General features: G+C 37.3%; 2 protein-coding genes across 10 annotated transcripts in view; one reads left to right on the top strand and one right to left on the bottom strand.

The window, feature by feature from the left end:
* Positions 1 to 15969, top strand: part of FASTKD1 (FAST kinase domains 1) — a 21517-nt gene extending 5548 nt beyond the window's left edge. For 5 of the 9 annotated variants that reach the window (XM_048953077.1, XM_048953081.1, XM_048953075.1 and 2 more), the window contains 11 exons: positions 1147 to 1539; positions 2715 to 2825; positions 3439 to 3570; positions 4539 to 5025; positions 6627 to 6741; positions 7247 to 7375; positions 8099 to 8230; positions 9216 to 9329; positions 9625 to 9766; positions 10767 to 10881; positions 11861 to 13805. In XM_048953077.1, coding sequence (XP_048809034.1) covers positions 1147 to 1539; positions 2715 to 2825; positions 3439 to 3570; positions 4539 to 5025; positions 6627 to 6741; positions 7247 to 7375; positions 8099 to 8230; positions 9216 to 9329; positions 9625 to 9766; positions 10767 to 10881; positions 11861 to 11950 — 1960 coding nt within the window. In that variant the 3' untranslated portion in view covers positions 11951 to 13805. Of the gene's footprint in view, positions 1 to 1146; positions 1540 to 2714; positions 2826 to 3438; positions 3571 to 4538; positions 5026 to 6626; positions 6742 to 7246; positions 7376 to 8098; positions 8231 to 9215; positions 9330 to 9624; positions 9767 to 10766; positions 10882 to 11860; positions 13806 to 15705 lie in introns of those variants that run through there. The other 4 variants (XR_007378569.1, XM_048953080.1, XM_048953079.1 and 1 more) reach the window with 4 other exon arrangements.
* On the bottom strand, positions 13935 to 22473 carry KLHL41 (kelch like family member 41). Its single transcript, XM_048953086.1, has 6 exons — positions 20825 to 22473; positions 18213 to 18370; positions 18015 to 18122; positions 17175 to 17360; positions 15977 to 16123; positions 13935 to 14883 (listed from the first exon to the last, which is right to left on the bottom strand). Exons 1-6 carry the CDS (start codon positions 21932 to 21934, stop codon positions 14772 to 14774), a joined length of 1821 nt encoding a protein of 606 aa, XP_048809043.1. The 5' UTR covers positions 21935 to 22473; the 3' UTR covers positions 13935 to 14771.

Genomic DNA, 22473 nt, shown 5'->3' with positions numbered 1-22473 from the left:
TTCAGTTTGGGGTTTGTGGAAAAGATGTGATTTGTGCATTGGTTTTCACGAGAAAATTTACTCAGGTTAAAACAATATCCCAATTATTTTTTGAAGAATTTATTTGTGACCAATCTAAGCGCCTAACTAAAACTAATGTTTCACTTAAAGTGGAATAAAAGATATTCCTTCAATCTGATTCTAAATTTCTTCTGAACTTTTCTGAGAATATACAGGTCATTTCACCAGATGTCTGTCTGTTTTCCTTGAGGTTAGTAGTTTCTCTGTTATGACATGATGAATAGTGATGAGGAATCTTAAAGCAAATCTTTTTATTTATCTTCAGAGCATTTTTTGTCAAGGTGAATCAATCAGTTCTTTTGGTAATGTGTCTGTTACATTATCCTGATGCTAAAATTGAGTTGAATCATAGAATCACAAAGGTTGGAAAAGACCTCTAAGACCATCCAGTCCAACCATCCACCTACCACCCATATTTCCCCACTAGAACCATGTCTCTTGGTACAAAAGAAGAACCATAGGCAAAAAAAGTCCAAGCTTATTTTTCTTGCCTCTCTTCTCCCTGGGCCGTTACAGCAAATGCTGCTCTTTTTTCCCCCCGCCTTTTCCAGCACCATCAGTCTCCATTTATTTATTTATTTTTGGACACACAGAGCCAGCTTATGAAATTAATTGAATGAGTGAGACCGCATTTCTTTACAGAACTGACTCTTGTTTGTCTGAAGTTATCCTGTTAGGAAGGGATTTTTTTCTTTAGGATTGATGGTGACTCTTCTCCCTGTTCTGTCTTCTGGCAATTGTTTGGGTTTCTTTAATTTTTCACCGAAGATTAAAGATCTTTTTGCAAATTTAAATGAGATATCCCAGGAGTTTGCCTTAGTCAAGTGGTTTTACACAAACAACTTTGTAAGAGTTGAAAAATCCCAATCGTTTCAGTAATTCTCTAAAAGCACAATTTTTAAGTTATTTGAACAAATGCTTTTTGATGAGCTATTTTTTGTAGATTAGATTCTGAACTCCTCGTGGCGCCGAAGCCAGCAACATCCTAACTAACATTCCTTTATTTGGCTAGTTTATTTGAGAAGTCTAAAATGTGTTGCTTAACTGTGTTCAATGTATAAGCTTAAAGTCTTTTGAATTTTTTAGGATCTTGTCAGTTTTGATGATCAGCGTATCTGGTGTCATCTCACGGAGTTTTCAGGACCGATTACTACAGAAGGTGGAACAACTATTGGGAGAAGAAGTCCATTTCAACTATGCCAAAAGAATTGTACAGTTTCTTCAACTTAGTAAACTGGCATATCCTTCTTTGCTAGAAAAATGCAACAAGGTTTTCTTAAAAAGCACCTCTCATCTTGATTTAGACAATATTAGTCTTATTTTTGGACTGTATGAGCAGCTGGGTTTTGACAGTGCGGAGTTCCGCATCATTGCTAAACAGCTGCTGTCTGAATCAATAGATGATTACCATGATCCTGAATCTTTTGCAAAATTATTTTTTGTTCTTGGGCCTATGGCTGGGTCCAAGGTAAGAGAAAGGTAAGATTCTTAACAGGCATTATTTTTACATAGTCTTTCATGGAAATTGAAAATCTGTTGGTGTTTTGGGGAATTTCTGAGCATATCTATGATATCTGATGATTAGGTTTTCTATTCCTAACTTTATAGCTATGAACTGTTTCATTACAGAAAGCAATTTGTTTTGAAACAGTTGTGTAGGAAGTTGTATCTAGTAACTAAGGTGCATGGGAATACTGTTACTCAAGACCATCTTGCTACTCTGTCTCCTATTATTTCCTTGCACTGTGGGTAGTGGTAACAAACTTTTTGCCTTTTTCCTGAGAAATATATGCAATAGTGTGTATTACATTTTTTCCTTTTAAGATCTGCAGTAGCTGAAACTACAAGATTGGAGTCTTGTCCTATCCCAGTGTGGTGTACAAACTCACAGAATTGTAGAGGTTGGAAGGGATCCCTAAGGTCATTGAGCCCAAACCCCAGATCACTGAGTCCAGCCCCTAAGCCCACCATAGCCAGTATGAAAGGGTGGCAGCAGGGAATCCTCCAGCATTAATGTAGCAATTGGAGCCCTGTATTACATTGCAGATCTTGGTCTGCCTGCATTTTTGTGCCACAAAATCCTGGTATTGTTCATGGCTCTCTTGAAGTCTTAGGCAGAATTTATTGTATTAGTTATGATTAGCAATGTTTTCAGACTTTACTTCAGTAGCATTTCCTTCTCTTCAAATCTCTGGGTATTCTTTACCATAACTTACACAATAAATTATTTTCCTTACAATAAGTTTAGCCAGTTTAACTGGCCAAAACCTTTTCCTAGATCTTTTTGTCGTTTTCATGAAAGTGAAAATGAGGCAGCACAAGTTATTAGCCTTATTTGCCCCAGAATCAGTTTAATTCATATTTGATTTTGCGATTTGTCGCTTGCTGGTTGGTGGTGAATTTTTATTTTTGACTACTTTCAGAGTGTTGGACTCAGTATCCTGATTTAATACATTTGCATCTTTGTGTGTGCCATGCTGTTCAGAAGAATGGTTCACAACATAAAACTGTCTAGTTGGGGAGAATCTGTTTTCCTGTATTTCCTGATGTAGTCTGTTGTTCTTTCCCTCTTTCAGACAAAGAATATTGTTACAGTCTTTGCTGTGACTTTTCAGCAGTTTTTCTTTGGAAAATAAATTCTTTCTTCTCATTAGGTTGCTAACAACTGCAGCACTCATTGCAGAAGGATTTAGCAGTCATCAAGCATTAGTGATACTGAAGACAATGCTGAAAATGAAATGTAGACATTCTCACCTGCTTGAAAAGTAATTTTTTAAAGACTACAAAGTAATTGTGTTCTATAGTTATAGATGAATGTATTAAGAAAAAATATGTGGTATCCTTTGGGAGTGGAGACTGTGTCACATACAAACACGTGCAGTCTGTGCATGTTACCTGTTACAGACTTTAGAATATCACAGGTTGACCCTGAAGTGATTGAGTAATTCAGGAATTTCACAGAAGGGCATTTCATTTCTAGCAAATTAGTGGAATATAGCTTTTAGCTTTTTTACTATTATGTGATCTCTTTTGTGTGAACTTAGCCTGTGAGAATCACTGTAAACTGCTGAGACAAATGAGAATATAGTAAGTTGCAGAGAGTAAACCCCGTCTAGCTGTCCTGTTACTAATGTGAGTTGTTTCTTCAGAAGTTATTGTGCCCTAACTTGAACTACTAAGTCTTTAAGAACTTAAGCCAGATTCTCTGCAATTGTAAACTGAACAACAAAACTGAGGTGGAGAAGAGTGCAGATGTATATAATCATCTATTTAGTTACTGTGCAACATGGGGAACCCCTTCTTCATTTGAGGTGTTGTGTTCTGCAGTATCTTTTGCATTAGCATAATACCATGTCATCTTTTTCTGTTTGTATTCAGAATGGTTTCTGTTCTGCATAGACACTTGGATGGCTATCACGTATTGCAGTTGGTAAAGTTAACACAGTGCTTGGTTTTGTTGCATTGCCATGATCAGGAGCTGTTTGCCAAGCTGAAAATGTTGTTATTTGGGTAAGTGTTTGTTTTTGAGAATTCCTTTTCTTATTTAATTGAAGTATTACACAGTAGTCTAGTTAATATGTTAAATGACAAGCTAAAATGTTTTCCTCAAATATGATAAAGTAACAAGCTATTACAATGATTTAATTTGATTAAATACATAAATCAAAGGATATGAAATGGGTTTTATCTTGGCTGTAGATCTAGTAGTATCTACTAATAAAAGTGTTACCTTTTAAAACACTATTTTTCCCCCTCCACTGGCTACTGCAACACAGAGACATTGAATAGGAAATTTTGGCGGATACGATGTAGGAAGGGCATGTATTAATCTCTTTTTTTGATACTTGAAGATACTTGAAGCAGTCAATGAAAAGTAGCTAAGGATGTCATGGTTGGAACAAATGAAAGTATAAAGCAGAAATACTATTCTACAGAACAAAGAACTTTCTAGTTAGTTCTCATTGTTGTGAAGAGATCTGCCACCACTGCTTTCACTTTTTGTGGAAATTATCCTTGACCTAGGTACCTACAAACTCAGTTAACAAAGGGCAGAACTTCCTTAGTAAGTGCTTCTGTGCTCTCAGTAACACTTAAAGCCTCACCAGCTAAGATGCTCACTGTCATCTTCCTCTTTTCGATTTGAATGTTAGAAGGAAGAAATTAATGTTGAAATGAAAAAAAACCCACTTAAATAGTCACTGTCTGTGTGAATTTTGTGCCCCTGATTTTGTGTTTCTTTCATTCTTGAAACAATGTACTACTATTGCCTTTTCAAATAGAACTTAGATGCAACCCTGCCTGTGGCAGGGGCTTTGGACCTTGATGATCCTTGAGGTCCCTTCCCGCCCAGGACATTCTATGGTTTTATGAGTTCATTTGCTGTCTAAAAAAAAAAAAACAAAACCAAAACCAAAAATAAGCAAATGTTTGCACTCTGTTGATATCAATGGTCTGTTTTTCTTTTTATCTCTTTTCAGTTTTCTAAAATCTAGTGTCATACCTGCTGATACTGCTGCAATAATTCGCACACTGGCCATGCTTCCATCCTCTCAAGTGGAGGAAATCATTATAAACAAAGCAACAGCAGTTCTACCTCAGTGCAGACTCCAGAACCTCAGTTGCATTGCTACAGCTCTTGTCAAATGGAATCATTATGACAAGTTGCAGTGGCAAAACACTTCTGAGCTACATGCAAAGCTTCTGCAAAAACTGAATGACTGTGGATTTCAGAGACTTCAGGAAGCCAGGAACTTAAATCTCCTGTTGGAAGAAATTACATATGTGAACGGAGAGTGGTTGCAGGAAGTCATCAGTGAGGAGGCTGTGGCTGCATGTCAACGTTTGATAGATCAAGTAACATGGGCAAATGTGTTACAGTTGTCTGTTTTTCTCATAAAAACAAACCATCGCTGTCCTTCGTTACTTGACAGAATAGCATCTGTGACTGTTCAAAATATAAACAAGGTATTATAGTTTTTCTTTTGATCTACTGTATAAGTTCTTCATTTAGAAAAGGACAGGTTAGTAGCAAATAGGATAGAATTCAAGCCTGGAAATCTAGACTTTTATGGTTTTACCTAATTGTTTGTTTGTTTCTCTTGAATTTTGATTAAACATACAACTTTTTTTTTTTAAGTGAGTTTACACAATTCATCTTTTCAGCTCACTTGCAGCAGTTTTACATACAGCAGTTTTTTATTGGTGGAACGAAATTGCAATTACGCAGATTTGGGCTTGGCCACTGCTTTGGGAGTAGATGTTTAAATTACTGTAGCTGTCTCATCCTTTTCCATGGTGCACACAGCTTATAATGGCTCTTCCATTGGACCAGAGGTCATTCTAGCTCGGAATCCAGGCTTTGACAAACGTGAGAATATTTGGTTTTGTAGCAAAGACAAATGAAGGTTTTGAGATCATCTCCCTGGAACAACCATTCACAGATGCTGAGATTTTCCAGGATGAAGATAATTTTCTTTAATAGCTGTTTTTGGATCTGTCCCATGCTTTTTTTTTCTGGCATTTTTAGGGATTTTGAATCTCCTAATTTTTCAAGCTTTCAAAAAACAGTGCACTGTTAGTGTTTTTATTTATTTATTTATTTGTTTTATAATGTAAGAATGATTGTTTAAACACATTTCATTTCATTCCTTAAAACTGTTCCCTGGAATTTTCACTACATGTCAATTTATATTAAGAACTGTGTTCAGCATCTCCATGGATATGTGCTAAAAACGGTTTGGTGTGGCTCTGCACAGAAAGGTACATTCCTAGAACTTTTTCTTGTTCTGCATCCTTCTTGAGTTGGCAGACTTGAATAACGCAGTGCTAGGAGCACTGAGCACTTCTCCTGGGCATTGATTAATGTTTTTCAGAGAAAAATACACAGTGCCTCAAAGAGTTTTTTCACTCTAACTCTTTCAGCACTTGTCTATTTGTCCACTGAAAGCTGTTTTATTTCCACATGTTACTTTGCACTTTATTCTTTTTTCTCTTTTCCTTTCTTACGTTCCTGTTCAGTCAGCATTAGGTCAACTGTAATCCTTTGTGTTCAGGTTTTCATTTGATCATATTAAACGTTCCTTTTACCTCTTTACAGTATAGTCACATTGCATGGCAAATATATTTTTTGTTAACCATTCTTGTGTGGATCTCCTCGATAATCTGTTTTTTGGGTCACAGTCACTGTTTCTCAATGTGTTGCCCTCCTTCCCCTCCCTCCCTCTCCCAAATTAGGAACTGATGTAAAAGACATTCTGTTTTGTCCTGTGACAGTGTATTTTATAAAACAAACAAAAAGAAACCATTGGATGGGAAACCTTTTAAAAATCTTAAAGTCTAAGCACAGAGGAACACTTGGATCATCTTCATCTAACAGCTTTTGATTTTTAGCCATAGTTGCAATTTGAATGACTTGTGCATTTTATTGTTTTTATGTTTTTGTCTACCCGAAAAAGTACTTCATCATTAGGTTTCCATATTCTAAATAATTTATAAAATCCTTTTTACTACAAAACAATTTTAGAATACTTTTCAACAGCTCAACTTAGGATCTGTTTTTTCCCCAGATCCACCCACTGGAAATGTATTTCATTCTCTATCTTTTCTCTGTTCTGAACTATGATCCTCCTGCCAGTGAAGAGTTCTTTCAGAGTTGTATCCAACATCTGACTTCTAACTTGAGTAAGTATATTAGAGGAACATGGGCTGAGTGCCGCTGAAATATTTTGTTTGTACTGGACAAAACTGTGTGTGTGATGGCATTTTTTAAGCCAAGTGAAAAAACGTGTCTGTGTGCTCTGTGAAATTAAAAGTATATTTCTGTGGGGTTTTCTGGCTTCATTTCACTCTTTACAAAGTACTGTTTGTACAGGACCAGCAAACTATCTTGAGCATAGTATAATGAAGCTGAAAGGTCTGATTAATGTTCTGTGATGTCGTTGAAAATAATTGCTTTGGCATTCCCCAGAGAATCATTACTTGGGAGCAGGACATATTTTAGAGCTCACCAAAAATGCCTAAGTTGTAGGGAAAAATGTGTAGATCTAATTGTGTAGTTAGCTTTTTTTTTTTTTTTTTTTTTTTTTTTTTTTTTTATGTTAAGATAGACTTGGGAAGCAGAAAAGCATTACAAAAGTCCTTTCAATGCCCTGTAGTGTTAATATGGATTTCTGTTTCATTTCTAAAGGTTGTTTTGAAACTCATCACTTGGTGCTGCTGGGTTACATTTTGGCAGTGGCTGGGTATTTTCCTCCAGCTCTCATAAACACAGTATTTGATGTTTCTTTCCTAAGCAGATTGGATGCTCAACTTGAAGGTAAATATCTAGCTCTGATGAATTGAGTTATGTGACATTTGGTATAAAATGGAGTTGTGGTCGTGTGTAACTTGAGAAGTAGACTGTACATCATTTGGTCTTCTGGAAAGACTGCTCTGTATGATCTAGTTAGTATTTGAATGCTAAAAGGGAAGGAATAAACAAAATCTATGTGTTAGAAGTGCTGGCATATATTACAGATGATGTTGCCAGATAAGACAAGTTCACTCTAAAAAAAATTATAGTCAATTTATTGCACTTGGTATATTTAATTTTAATGGAAATAAAATACCTGAATATAGTATTATTATAAGAAGTTGTTGCAGTCCAAAGGTCAAGAAATAATGTGGAATTCTGGTCTGCAAAAAATGTGCGCCACCAGACTCTACTTCCAAAATAAGAGATCGAATGCTTGTTTGACTGTTCCTTGTCCTTGTTTGCTACTGATGTGCTGTTGCCATTTTGCCATCAAAAGATAAATGCTGAGAATTTAAATCACTGCTTTCTTTTGTCATGCTATTGCTCTTAATATTGAGCAATTTTTTTTTTTTTTTCTGTAGGGGATTCAGTGAAGCCTTCTAAAATTGTGTAGCATGAATTTTATAAGTGCCATAGTATAAGGCTATTGTATTTTTAGTAAATGATTCAGAAGTATCCATCTACTTGATTATAATGGGTTTTTCAGTTTACAGTTCACGCTTTTTTCTATGTTGTTTAATTTAGTCCTGTCTGATACCTTGAGGCAGAGGGTCCGCTCGCGGCTTATGAAACTGAACAGAGCAGTCTGTCTGGAATGTCCGGAGTTTCACATCCCTTGGTTTCATGAGCACTATTTCCAGTGTGTCCCGTGTAAAGGTAAATCGTTGAGGAGAGCTGCCCTTGTTACTGTAATAGTCTGTTTTCAGCAGTCTGCTAGGCACTTGTTCTAAAACTGCTGGGCTGACACTAGCACACAATAGAAGCCCAGAAAGGCCATTATACACTGAAACGATGTTCTTTGAAAGTGTGAACACTTACTAGGTGTAAAACAGCAAGGCAGTTCTTCCCAGGAGAACCGATATACTGGAGAGGAGGTATTTATATGTAAGAAATATGATCTAAACAAAATACAGCTGGTGTATATGACATGGAGGATGGTGTAATAACTGAGGTCATCGAGATTGTCTACTGGAGGAGATGCTGTGTTTTCAGAATGGAACACTTTGATGACTTAGCCATTAGGAAGCTATACTGCTGTCATCTTCAAAAGAGTTAAGGTTCATCAAGGATGTGAGATGGAGCGGTCAGGTGTTCAGCCTCATAGATGTAGCAGCTGAGAACTTTCAGGACAGCAGTGATCTCAGGAAGTCTAGCTGATGCAAACAGAATGTCTCTTCCGTTAATTCTTATGGTATTAATTCTGCTTTGCTATCTGTCAGACTAATCTGCTTTCTAATCTGTGAGAATGAAGATGTTTAATGGAGCAAGGTATTAAGCAATCTGCATCATGTGGAGAAATAACAGCAGACTATGCCTGCAATGGATGCAAAATTATTAAATACTTATTTAACAGTCTAGTCATAATTTTAAAAAAATTCAATTGATTAAACTTGCAACCAAAGTGCTTGTGGGAAAACAGGGATGGAAATTCTAGATTTGCAGTTTGTGCTTAGTAGGTACCGGTCACTTTCTACCCAAAAGATGATGATGTGACCTCTGAATTGTGATGGAATAATACCGAGGATCACTGCTTTAATTCAGTAGGCTGGCTATCAAAAGTGCAATGTCACAAGGTACTGAAGTTTCAGAACTTCAGCTGTTGTGTATTTTGACTAATTAATTCTTTATTTTGTCTTCGTAGGCATTAGCCGAATAAATCCACTGCGACAGCATGTTCACAGAATGCTGGCAGAGATCTTAGGAGGGAGCCATTATGCAAGAGTATCTGTTCTCACACCATACTACTATGAAATAGGTGAGAAGTTCCACTTTCAAGGATTGTTTTGGAGACTGCTGATAGCACAGATATCACCAAGGCTGGCAAGCCCCTGGGGCTGTCTATTTGCAGGCCACAAGATACCACAAATAAGAAATACCTGTTTTGGCAGTTTGTGTAGAATACACTTTCTAACAGTTTTGCATAATTCAGGTACAAATGTTGGATACCTCTAATGATGGTTGTCACTTAGTTTTGTCTAGAAGCAAACACTATGCTGAACAAATTATTTTCCCTTTTTCTGTCTGTTTTCATCTGTTATGTTTTCTCACAGATTTTGAATGCATTCTGGATAAAAATAAAAAGCCTCTTTCTTACATGGCTCAGAATATACTTCTGGATGATTTGAGGGGAGTACACTTGAGACGTGACATCGAGGATGAAGAGAGAAAGGCATTGCCACAAGGGGCTCAGAGGTTAGTACATGGAATTCTTACACTCTTCAAGCTTTAGATGAAATTTAGACCAATTTTTTTTGTTTTTTATGTCTTAAATAGTGGATGGAACACTTGGGCTATTTATTTTTCTGTTCCTTTTTCTAGAAACTTTATTAGAGTTAGCCTTTCTGTGTGCAGTGGTTTGACCCTAGCCAGCAGCTAAGCTTCCATCAACAGAATCTGGAGGGGAAAAAAGACAGGGGAAAAAGAAATATCTCTTAGGTTGAGATACAGACAGTTTGATTAGTGAAGAAGGTTTGTTTGTTTGTTTGTTAAATAAAAGAAAAATGAAGTGATGGAGATGCAACCACTTATCACCAGCAGACCAAGTGCAGCCAGCTGCCAGACAATGACTAATTTGGAAAAAAAAGCCCAGTTTATTGAGGAGCATGATGTTACACGGTATGGAATAGTGCTTTGGCCAGTTGAGGTCAGCTGTCTCAGCTGGTCCCTTCCTAACCTCTTGCCAAACCCAGCCTACATTCTGTGGGGGCAGAGTGAGACACAGAAGGTCTTGATTGCTGTGTAAGCAGCATGTAGGAACAGACAAAACACAGGTATGTTATCAACGCTCTTTTGGTTACCCATCTAAAACGTGGCACCGTGTTAGATGTTACGAAGAAAATTAAATCCACCTCAACCAAATTCAGTACAATAGAGCAGATAGAGATTCTTGAAATATGTATTTTATTACACTGGAATACTCTGACCTCTTCTGATGTAATCCTTGAAAATGCTGGTTGCTGCTTTTGCCATTTGAACAGAGCAGAAGAAAGAAAGAAGTGCTCTTCCTAAAGTTCAAGTATCTCCAAATAAATGTAAGAAAAACATTTTGTCTACCTTCAGGGAGTTGTTTAACTTTCTTCCGCTATGAACTGTTAGATTTATCTAGCAGAAGTCTTCCTGCAACTGTCAGTGCTGAGCTAGAAATTTTACTTTATCTGAAAGTAAATAAATTTCTCTGTTGGTTTGTTTGCAGAATTGCTTTGGAATTTCTTGATTCAAAAGCTTTTAGTAAAGATTCACGCCACCTGAAAGGAGAACCTGCCTTGAAAAAACGACACCTGGAAATTCTGGGGTATCGGGTCATTCAGGTGAGTACCCAACAATATTTTATGTCTTCTGTTGAGTTGTGTTGATAGTGCAGATTGATGGATTTTCCTTCCAACAGCTTTAAAGACAGTTTTCATCTGATAGCTAAAAGCACCTACTGAGTGAGAGCAATTTTTGAATTTTGAGGAGTAATTTCTAGCAATTTGTAGACTTAGTAGAACTTAACATCTCTGACAGCAGCTGCAGAAAAAATGGAGTCAAGAAGTCTTAGTGTTACCTCAGTGCAGGCAAACTAGCAATCTGAACATCGCCTGAGTAAATGAGAAAATATGAAACAAGAGTTTCAGTTCAATTCAGCAAAGATTTTCATATGAGAAAAAATTGAATGCACACTCATTGCACACTCAGAGCCAGTTATGGCAGCTTAAAGAAGGTGGTGGAGGCTGGCTGGTTGTGGAGTGACAGTACTGTGACTGCAAAGCTAGTGACCAGTGTAAATTCCCACTCAGGAGCACAGACATATTAGGGGGCTCGTAATGAATACTGATTCTCCCGTATAGATATATCAATAGTTATATCACCTACTCTGATTTTAACTGGGAGTTTTCTATAAGCTTAAGCTTTTTTTTTAATTTGGGTTTTCTGTTTGTTTGTTTTTTTATCCCAGACAAAATAAACATCTTTTCTTGTGTTGCCCTGAGATTAAATGTTGGGCTACTGACACACCATTTCAGTTTGATACTTCAGCACTGCAAACTGTTGACCATGGGTTTTTCTCTCTTAATGGGTTTCAAAATACCTCAGGTGAAAGATGGGGTAATGGAGTTGTCATAGCCTGTATTGTATGGGTATCTGCTTTTCATCTCTGCAACTACTACTTTGTGGAAGCAAACTGACAGAAGGGCATGTGTGATAAAATATTTTAATGTGGAGAACAGTAGATCCTTTCTGTGCTGTAAGACTGTCTGTGACTTGTGTCAGGCAACATTAGCACTAAGTTTGTGTGACTTTGTTCTACAGATTCCTCACTTTGAATGGAATTCTATGGCTCTGTCCACAAAACCTGAGCAGCTTGAGTATCTGAGAAAACGTCTGTACGAAGCTCAGTGATACCAAAGATGTAATTACAAGTAAATTTTTTTAATATACTTTGTATAACGTTAAACTTCTTGTAACCCAGGAATACATGCCAAAATTTCTCTGTGAGTTAGCTGGACTAAGTCTTGCCATAGGGCAGTGGCTGTCATGAGACTGGATCCTACATTTGTTAGGGGTTGTAAAAGGCTGGTCACAATATGCTACGAAGATGTGATTGAGATGCATAAAAGCTCCCATTTCTGGAAGCTATTATTTAAGTATATGGGTCCGTGACAGTTTTGCCATACAACTGCATTATTACCTACTGAGATTTGACCAGATATTAAACTGTCCAAAGAAAGAGTTGGAAATACTGACTACAGAAGGAGGTAGCAAATAGAGTGGAAACTATGTCTGTCCTTCAGCATGTGACAAAATGAGCAATAGGGATCAAACACAGTCTCTCTGTATTGTGAAACTAACAAAGTGAAATGTAGATTTACTAATAATAGGACTGCTATTACAGCCATTCTGTTTTCATCTTCTAGAGCAAGGAGAATGTGGGTGACAATGTCAGGGGAGGGTGTGGTGCAGTGAGGAACCTCCAGCTGCTTGCTTTTTGTGCCCTGTGATACAGCGTATACAAAAGAAGGCTTGAATCTTTTGGAATGCCTTCACAAACCTGAAAGGTAAAGTAGCTCGAGAGGTCTGGCAGTCACCCATTAACACTTGCAGTCCAGTTCAACTTGGAAGGGATAACTGAGGGATGAGGAGGAAGTACTGTTTGTGTCAGACACAAGTACCTATCAGTGACTGGATAATTTGTGAAAATGTTTGTAATTATCATTTGGACCACTCCTTTCTAATAGTAATAAAACAAAATTAATCTATATAAGCTGCCCGTCCTGTAAATAAGAGTGCACAAAACAGCAAAATAAGGCAGAAAACTGAAACCAGAAATTGAGACTAAGAAAAGTCTTCAGAGAGTCATAAATACTACCTTGGTTACCAGTGGTGAAATTGCTTTATTTGTGGTGTTTCAAAACTATCAGCCAGTTACATTACCAGCTCCCTATGATCATTTGGAACTAGGGTTTTGTTGAGAGCTAGAAGATACTGGAATGTGGAAGGAAAAAGTGGAATAGCAAGGAGAACGTTAATTGCAAAGTAATAAACTGTAGGGTGGTTATACTATTGCAGATCAGCCTATTTTCAGAAGCAGCCATGTTTGGCTATAGTTCCTACTACCTCACAATGACTGCAAGTTATGCCCGTTTCACATATACAACACACCTGCATTTCTTGCATTTTTAGAGGAGCAATAGACATTCTTTTTACTATGTGCTTTGAAGCTTGGGCGAAGCAAGCATCTACATTTCTGAATTGACCATTGTGCACCTTGCTTTGTTTTTTTTTTTGGTTCAAAAACCTTGGTAAGAAGAGTATATTTTTTATTGTCTGAATCCAAATGAATGCAGTGATGAAAAGCCAGGAAAAATAGACAGAACTGACCAAAGCTGCACTGTTCTGCTGAGGCAATCCTCCTATGTGGAATGACTGAGAGCACCACTAAATGCTTGTCTGCTTATGGTGATGGTGCTTCTGATCAAACTGACAAGGGCTGAAAAAGGCTGTCGTAGAAGAGTGCTTTGGGGAAGTGCCACTGAATGCATAGTATCTAGAAGGACTGTATGCACATGATATTTTGTGTAAAATGGAAAAGATAATTATAGAAGTTAGGATAGTAGAAGGTGACCTCCAAGTCAGAGTGCTGTTCTGTGACCTTGCTTCTGTACAGGAGGGCATTGTGTAGCAGCTGGAGAGTGTAAACATGACAGTGGCTGTAGCTGAAGTGATCATGCAGGGATGGCCATGGGCTTGAGATGGACTTTGCAGTTCAGGTAGATTCAAGTTATGTATGGATAAAGTTATGAGTACTCACAATGTGGAGAGGATTAAAACTGACTAAAAGTGGATTCAGAAAGTGTATCTACACAAAATATAAGACACCATCATGTGATATTTTAACAGCATTAAAAACAAAGTTTAATCATTACTTGTTAGGAGTTTAAACATTAAAATGCATCAATTATTTCTTAGGTAGGTGCTTACTCGTGCAGTTGTTTTAGCATTTTTCCATGAATGCTTGTTTATGGCCTCAGATCTCTGAGAACACTTACCATTAAATATTTGCTTTGGAAATAAATACAAAAGCATAAAAAAAAATGGAAATCCTTGTCACGAGAAACCAAAACATAATAGGCAAAGCTATTACCCCTATAAAATTCTCTTTTTTTCCTCACAGCTGCCTACTCTGGCTAAGTGCTTCTGTTTTCAATATGCACTTCAGTTCCAGGCTAAATTAATTATTTTTTAGAAGGCTCCACTGAAAATATTTTCAAAATGACTAAAGAATGCAGGAGTTGCTTACACTGTTGAAGGGAGAAATCAGGCTGTACAAACAGCTGGTTAGAATAAAATCAGCACCTAGTAGTTGTATTTAACTTAATCCATTCATTTTTGAGCACTGTTTTCAGATCAACAGATTCAGATTTCTGGACTGAGAGTAAGGATATTTAACCAGTTCTATTTTCCATGGAGTAGAAGTCTTCATTTATTCTAATCAACATTAATTAGAATTCTTCAGGATTTTAAAGGTTAGCAAAAATTCGCTTCTTATTGATTAGCTGGTAAATACCTTAAGACTTGGATAGACAGATGAACTGTTTAACAGTTAACAGTATAACTAGTATGCCGCTACAAAACTCTGAACAATCTGGAGACGTTTTCATGCAACAAATTCAGAAGAGCCTATGAAAACTCCTGCATCATATCGAATTTTTCAGCATTTTGTCTACAGCTTCGACAGCTTGAAGAGATTTAAACGTGTAGCCAAGCAGGAAGCTCCAGTCGCATATCGGATCTCTTTCAGTATGCCAATCCATTCCTTCTTTTCATCATCATACCTGCATTTAAGAAAATAAGGTCAAAATGTAGTTTTGTCTAAGAAAAGGAGAATAATCCACAGGTTCCAAAGGCTTGTAGCAACCTTGTGCTGAGCATTGCTATGAAAAGCTGCTTTTGTTCTCTATAACTAAAGAGAAAAGACATTCTTGTCTATGTAGGTTGACTTTTTCCTGAACCCTAAATCTCATTGTGGCCTGTTTCAAACTTCACTTCTCCTATAGAAGTCTCCCACTCCTGCAGATCCCTTCTAAATTTTTTTCAGTTTTACATATGGAAGTGGTTTTTATGGGCATTCTGTCTATGGTTTTGCCATTTAATACTCTTCAGTCTACCACAGTAATGGAAGAGTCACAGTAGAGACATAATGTTTCATCACTTCTACTGTGACATAAATAAATAAGTCTACAAGACTTCTGACTTTTCTCAGAACAATTACTCATCTGGCTTATTAATACATATGTACAAACCTTTCTGTACATGTAGACTTTATTGCATAAAAATGTCATAAACCAGAATGTTTTTATGGCACACCTAAAAGGCTAAACCTGCCAACACAGACAGCCACTTACTCTTTTACCACGTCACAGAATTGTTCAGTTGGAAGGGACCCTTAAAGGCCACCTAGCCCAACTCTTCTCCAATGAATAGGGACACTTACAGCTGCTGAGAGCTCCATCCAGCATGACCTTGAAGATCTGTAAAGATGGGGCTTCCACATATCTGGGCCACCTGTTACAATGCCCTTGCCACCATTATTGTTAAAAAAACTTCTAATGTCCAATCTAATTTTTTTTTTTTTTTTTTTTTTTTTTTTTTTACAGCCCCTGCTTTAGATAGTGAAAGGCTGCTCTCAGGTCTCCTCAGACTTCTCTTCTCCAGGCTGAACATTAGCAGATTGAAATAGTCATTATATCCAAATCTTGCATGTGTCACTTTCCAACAAACATTTTTATTTGTTAACAAGTCTTTCCAATCTGTGTTACAGTTCATTTCTGAAGGTAAATGTACTATTACTGTTACTCCCTATTGTCTACAAACATCACTGTTCAATAGAGCTTTCTATTAGGAAGTTATGATTAAAGTTAAGCTTACTTCCATATGTCAGTGACTTCACTGGGTGCAAATTCTTTAGATTCGAGCTGAATCATTGCAAAACCTCCAATAGCATACAAAGATCCACTTAAGTTGACTAAACTGATAGAACTTCGCTCCTGGGGAAATTCAGGCACAATCTCCCACCTGAAGATGGATAAAAAGAAAAACATACATGTCAAATACAAGTGAAATTTACTAAATGGATAGCACCAAAATAAAGCTCTGGGTAACATAAATGATGTTTTTGAGGACTGCCTGAATGAAACTGATTAGTAAAAGGAAAAACTGCTGAGATCAGTCATCAGTGAGTTTGTTTCTCCATCCCTGCAGGAACTTCATGCAGGAATGCAAGTCTTGGTACAATGGAATTATATCTATCTCCACCCAGAGAGCAGTTCTTACAGGTCTCCTCTTCCCACCATCACTGATAAGCTTTGTGTAGTTGTTATGTCTCTTCCCCTATCGCTCATTTTTCACCCTATAGTTTCCAAAATGAATTTTCATTTCAAGTGGCAGTAATTTGAGTAATAAGTTGAATAAATTAATAGAGCTCGTTAAGATAATTTCTAATATTCTTTCAAGTCACAGATAGGAACATACAAAACATACAGAAATCTCATTTTTAGACAATGTTAACATCAAAACTAGTGAGCTGATTTACTTCTTACACTCATGTGATTTGTCTGTAACAGAACAGTAAACGAGGACAATAGCCTGCAGATGTTTCCTGACCACAGGTTGCACCTGTCTCAACAATGGAAGAGTGAGAACACACCAAACATAATGATAACAAAATTACCTTTACTTTCAGTTGATTTCTATACAATATATAGAGTCCAAAGTTAACTTAAAGAATTACTTGGATAATTCATTTTTCTATTGTCAAATGCTGTTAGTAGGTTTTTTTGGTCTTTTTAAAGTAGGTCTTGAAATTTAGTTTGTGTTGTGAGGTTGATGTATGCAATGCCACGCATCACTGTAGATATCACAGCCAACTGTGTTTATTTACTACTTAAGTACTTACATTACTAAGTACATTGAGGACCTCTGAAAAGTTAAAAGGTATCATAATGAAGTTTTGATAATTTTATTCTAATATCAGCTTCTGAACACCTTTGTGACCATCTCAAGATTTTTAATGATGATTTTAGATGATAAAACATTTGCTTAAAAACAGCTTGAGCATTGTACTCACTTATTTGTGGTCAGATCAAAAGCTTCAACAGATGAAGTAAGGCCTTCTTCAGTGACACCACCAGCAATGAAAATCTTGCCTTTATGGATGGCTGTTCCAAACATTGAGCGAGCCACTTTCATTGGAGCCAGGTCTCTCCAGTCTCCTTTCTTTGGATTGTATACAAATACTCTATTAGTACATTTCCTGGGGAGAAAAAGGAAAACTGTGATCTTTTTAATGAACTTTGGCTTCTTTCTAGTGAGACCTAGTTGAGGCAGTTTGTGCGTGCTTATGTTTTGTGCCTCTCTTCCTCTCCATGAGGTCCTCTCTCATATCCGACCGGGGGATAGACAGGACAGGTCTAAAAAGCACTTGTCACATCATGTTCTACTTAAAATATTCACTTGCTCAAAGAAAATAACCACCACACACTGAGGTAGCAGTAAAAGCATTGGTTTTTTTTGTTTTGTTTTTGTCACACACATTTAGGTATAAAAGGCACTACAGATGAGGAAAAAAAAAAACAAGAGCTGATAGAGTAGTTCTTTGGTATTTAAGCATTTCTATCTGGAAGGAAATATAAAGAGGATTCTCATAACCGTGACGAAGATGTTTGCTATTTCCCTTGGAAGTAAGTAAAATGGCCAAAACAACTATTTGAGATTACAACTTACATGCAGTTTTACCTTATTGAGAAAAAGCCTGTAGACTATAACGTGCTGCCTTCTGCCAAACTGCTGGTAAGTTTAATGTGGAGATGTAAAAGTGGACAGCCTAATTTCTGAGTGGGGACATAAAATCTATAAAGGACCAACCAAATAATGTTCTAAATAATCATGAAAAGACTTATAGACTTACTTATCATCAGTTTTTCCACCGAGACAATATATCAATCCATTGTTTGAGATGGTAGCATGGCCATATACTTTGATGGGTAGTTTTTTGATCTCACCCCATTTCATTGCCCTGGAACAAAGAATACTGCTGTTAGGCTCCTTCAGTTAACAATGGGCTGCATAGATGTCCTCGTTGGGCAGAATTAAATTTTAAACATACACAGGGTCATAGCACAATACTGAATCTAGAGACTCCTCATTGCGAAGGTCCTTGCCTGCAATTACATAGATCTTGTCGTCTGACTCTCCCAGCCCGAAGAGGCACCTGGCTGACGGCAGTGGAGGAAGGGCAACCCACTCTCCAGCAACACTATCCAGCTGAAACAGCACCACAACAGAAGTGTTATCAGAGGCAAGTAGTAAAAATTCACATGACAAAACTGTTCCACATATCTCACTCGGTATCTCAACAGCTCGGCTGCTCACCTGAACAAGCTGTCCCTCCCTTGGTGCAGCTATTGAATGGTAATTTTTACCCACCCATGCATCATGACACTAGCACCCAGCAAATGCTACACAGCCCTCTTTGCACCTGCTCACCCTCATTCCTCACAGAGTTTCTTTGCTTTTTTAAGTTCTTCTTTGTTTAAAGTTCCACACTCTGTGTTGGAAAGAATGTTTAATTCTTCCTCTCTGAAGGAAGCAAACGCCTCTGCCATTCCACAACTCCACACTGAGCAGGTTGTGCTAATTACTACAGTGAGAGATGCCAGACATTATTAACAATCTCGAAGCATTATGCAGCAAATGGTACAGATGTTTCTTGTGCAATCCCCAGAGCAAAATAGGTGATGTTTCATCACAGATAGCTGCAAAAGTTCCTGAGGCATCTTGATAAGCATTTTCACTACTGAAATACTTCTAAGATATATTGAGATGAAAACACCAAAAGAAAAGCCGCAGGAGGGAAAAAGAAAAGAAAACAAAACAGCAGAACATTATTTTCATAGAACTGGAGTACTTTTTTTTTTTTTTTTAATATCTAAGAATATTTTTTAATATTATTTTTAATATCTAAGAATTTAACATTCAACCTGAATGTTCCCTAGCATGTGGTATTTTTTCTTTTCTACTGCATATAGATTTGGTTGATAATGCACAGGCAGGAAAGGTAAAATCTGAGTTGGCATGAGTGTAAGTGCATTTGATGTAAAGTGAGAAAAAGTTCAGTCAAAGCAATCAGATCTGGCTTTAGCTCAGTGACATTCTTTTTCTAGAAGTGTGTTCCACAGTCAATATAAAATGCATCTCCCAGATTTGATGGACCACTCCTATTGAACTAGTTCTACAGCAATGGTGAAGTGTAGTTCAAGGCTGTGTTGCCCCAGGAGCTAGATTTGGGTGAAGAGGTCAAAACATGCAGGTCACAGATGGCAGCCTGCTTTCTGTATCAGTCTTGAAGATAACATCTGCACAGATGATAGAGCAATAAACAATTAGTCCTGCATTTTTGACCCATTGGCAGCCTGGTTTTGTCCTAGGTTACCAGCTACAAAAACAAATGGTAACAGGTTGTAGTAACAGAGTAACAGGTGCATTACTAGCAGAGAAAGGATCATTAGGAAGTCAATGTGGTATGGCACCATATTAACATTTTTCAGGGAGCAGCCAGATGAGTAACGCAGAAAAGTATTTTAACTATATGCAGTAATGGCAATGAGGAACCTGGAAGATGACAAGTGAGGAAGCAGGATTTCAGGCTATTAATTTAGACATATAAAGTAGCATTCTGAGCATTTAATCAATTTTTAGTATCCCTCTTGAAGTTTAGCTTTTCAGAGGCCCCTATCTAGTAGCCTCATTATTCAGCTCTGGATTACATACAAAAATACATCAATGTGGTATAGCTATTGGAAGAATATAGCTGCAACAAGTTCTGCACTTCACTGATTAGCATTTTCATAAAGGAACATGAAATAGTGCTAATCCCCCTCTAGCAAAATGACTTTCCTCTCACAGCTATAAGAAATTTTTGGAACCAGCTCTTTCATGGTCTGCGAAATCAGTAACCATAGTGCTATAAACACTCGGTATTTTCATTTTTAGATCTCTGAAGGCTTTAGAATCCTATCACTATTGCTGTTTTGCTTCATATTGTCAGAGGATCTACTTCTGCATTCAGGTCAATGTGCCTAAAAACAGATCATGGCCAGTAGCACGCTGTATAAGATCATTTAAACATTAAAAGACAGCATGTAGACAGATAACTAAATATACAACAGAATTCGTTTCCAATGTGTGCATGCCAAATTGTTATTTTGCTGCTTTTCTGAAATATGTCATGGAAGTTAGTTTGTATTAACTGGCTTTAAATTTATAAAGATTTATACACATTAAAACTTTGCACTCAGTTGAAACATGGTAGTTAGTATACTGACATTGACAGTTTGCCAGGAGAACAACCTTCTACCAATAAATTATGTTTTAGAATGCCCTCAGATTTTCAGATCTAAATGGGACAAAAGGACTTGTAAAATTTTAGTGAAAAAGTGACTTTTAAAATAAAGATATTAATGTGTCATAAAGATATTTCATACACAAGACAAACATTATATTTATATACAAGTTACTCTTTCTTGAGATCTCACCCTGGGTTTGATCTTGTAAGAGAAGATACAAGTCCCTTTGTTTAATTTATGAGACAGGAAGAGCTATTGGAACTACTCTCCACTGACCATACAGAGACTTGACAACTCACTTGCACAGATTCTAATAACCTTAATAATAACTCTTATAAAGCACTTACCACACCAATAATTACAAAGCTTATACCTGGAAGAAGTAGGATTGGAAAGGCTGATCTTTGTTCTCCTCTTCCACATACAGTCCTCCAACAACGTAGACCTGATTTTGTTTGGTGACTATACTGGAATGGTTTCTGGGAATCTGTTCTGCCAGGGCTGCCAGATAGCATTCATTTTCGAGAGGATCATAAGCTACCGCAGCAGTGTCATTAACCAGAAGAATTAGGTCTTTGACAAACATGCCGTGCCTGGGAAGGTCATTTAGGTAGCCTGGCAGTAAATCTTCATCTCCCACATCACCATTTACTTCCCCTTTGTTTGACTTTTCTTTATTTGTGCTAGAGTCAGGCAGTTTTCCAGCAAAAGCATCCTTAATAATCTTTACTTTTTTCTGAATATCTGAGTTGCTTTTAATTATATCGTCCTTCTCAACATGTTCTTTGAAATATTTTTCTGGCATAAGACGAAAACGTATGCAGTCAAAAACTTCTCCTAGGCTCTTTACTCTGTTCTCCTTGTCTGACCGAACCCATCTCATTACTGCTTCAAATACCAGTTCTTCCTTCTCTACGTTTAAGCTGTCAGGTGAAATAACTGAGATAAGTTCATTTGGTGCAAGCTGCAGGAAGTCCTCTTCTTTGCAGATCTGCACAAAATGATCTGAGACAAAATCACGGGCAGAAAATGCAAGTCTTGGGCAATCAAGCAAAACACCTAATCGAAGGATAGCCAGACAGTTACCGACAGCAAGCCTCTTCTGAAGATAGGAGACACACACGGTGAATACAGAAGGGATCTGGAAGCGACTGGCCAAGGCAAAAATATCTTGCACGTTAGAATCATTAAGATCAATAGTTGCTGAATAAAGGTATTTGACAATCATATCCAGGATGTTGGGATCTACGTTATCTAGAACTACCTCCTTCTTTTTCTCTTCATTTTGCTCAGATAAGAAATACTCACGAAAATAAGGGCTACATGCTGACAGAATCAATCTGTGGCAAGGCAGACTTCTGTCACCAGCTTTTAGGGAGCAATCTACAAATTTTTTCTCTTCCAGGAGTTCTTTGAGGCCATCCTGAAGAAGGGTGGATTGGTAGAGTCTGAGTTCTTCAGTGAGTTCCCTTTGGGAATCCATTTTGCAAATACTTGGGGAAGGGAGGGAGCAGAAAGCTTTAGCTGTTGTCTGCCCAAATGTCTGTCTGTAAAAAAGACAGACCAATGTGCTTTGCCCTGCCTGAAGCCTCTGCAACTTAATCTCAGTAGCTAAATATAGGTACCTAGTCTTACAGGTTGGAATTTAGGATGCATGGTTTGGAAAAAAATAAAGAGTTGTTCTCACAGCTGTCAAAGACTGAAAGAAGCAACTGTTGCTTTTAGTCACTATGGTCAGGTTTTGCCATCACTCTCCATATTTAATCAGAGAGATTACTTGCAATGTAAGAAATTACATGACATGAGCAAGGATGGCAGAATCTGACTCTCAGTAAGACAGCTATGAGCAAGATCATAAACATACACTTTATCAGTATTCCCAAATACAAGTATTGCTAATCAGCTTGTCAGATGCAATTACTGTTTTCATTGTCAGAAAGCTGCTTAATACATGGCCTTGCTACAGATTTTTAATGAGGTATTAGTCACAGAAATATTAAAAAACTCCTGACATTACTATGT

Source organism: Lagopus muta, chromosome 8, assembly GCF_023343835.1.
Source record: "Lagopus muta isolate bLagMut1 chromosome 8, bLagMut1 primary, whole genome shotgun sequence".
Taxonomy (NCBI): domain Eukaryota; kingdom Metazoa; phylum Chordata; class Aves; order Galliformes; family Phasianidae; genus Lagopus; species Lagopus muta.
This window is presented reverse-complemented; position numbering and strand designations above follow the sequence as displayed.

What these genes read in the sequence shown, in the direction of transcription:
- KLHL41 (XM_048953086.1), bottom strand. Translation starts at nt 21,934, where the DNA reads ATGGATTCCCAAAGGGAACTCACTGAAGAACTCAGACTCTACCAATCC. An exon ending in TCCAATCCTACTTCTTCCAG is followed by an intron (nt 18,371 to 20,824) that starts GTATAAGCTTTG and finishes GTGCTGTTTCAG; the next exon opens with CTGGATAGTGTTGCTGGAGA. An exon ending in TTTGATCTGACCACAAATAA is followed by an intron (nt 16,124 to 17,174) that starts GTGAGTACAATG and finishes ATCCATCTTCAG; the next exon opens with GTGGGAGATTGTGCCTGAAT.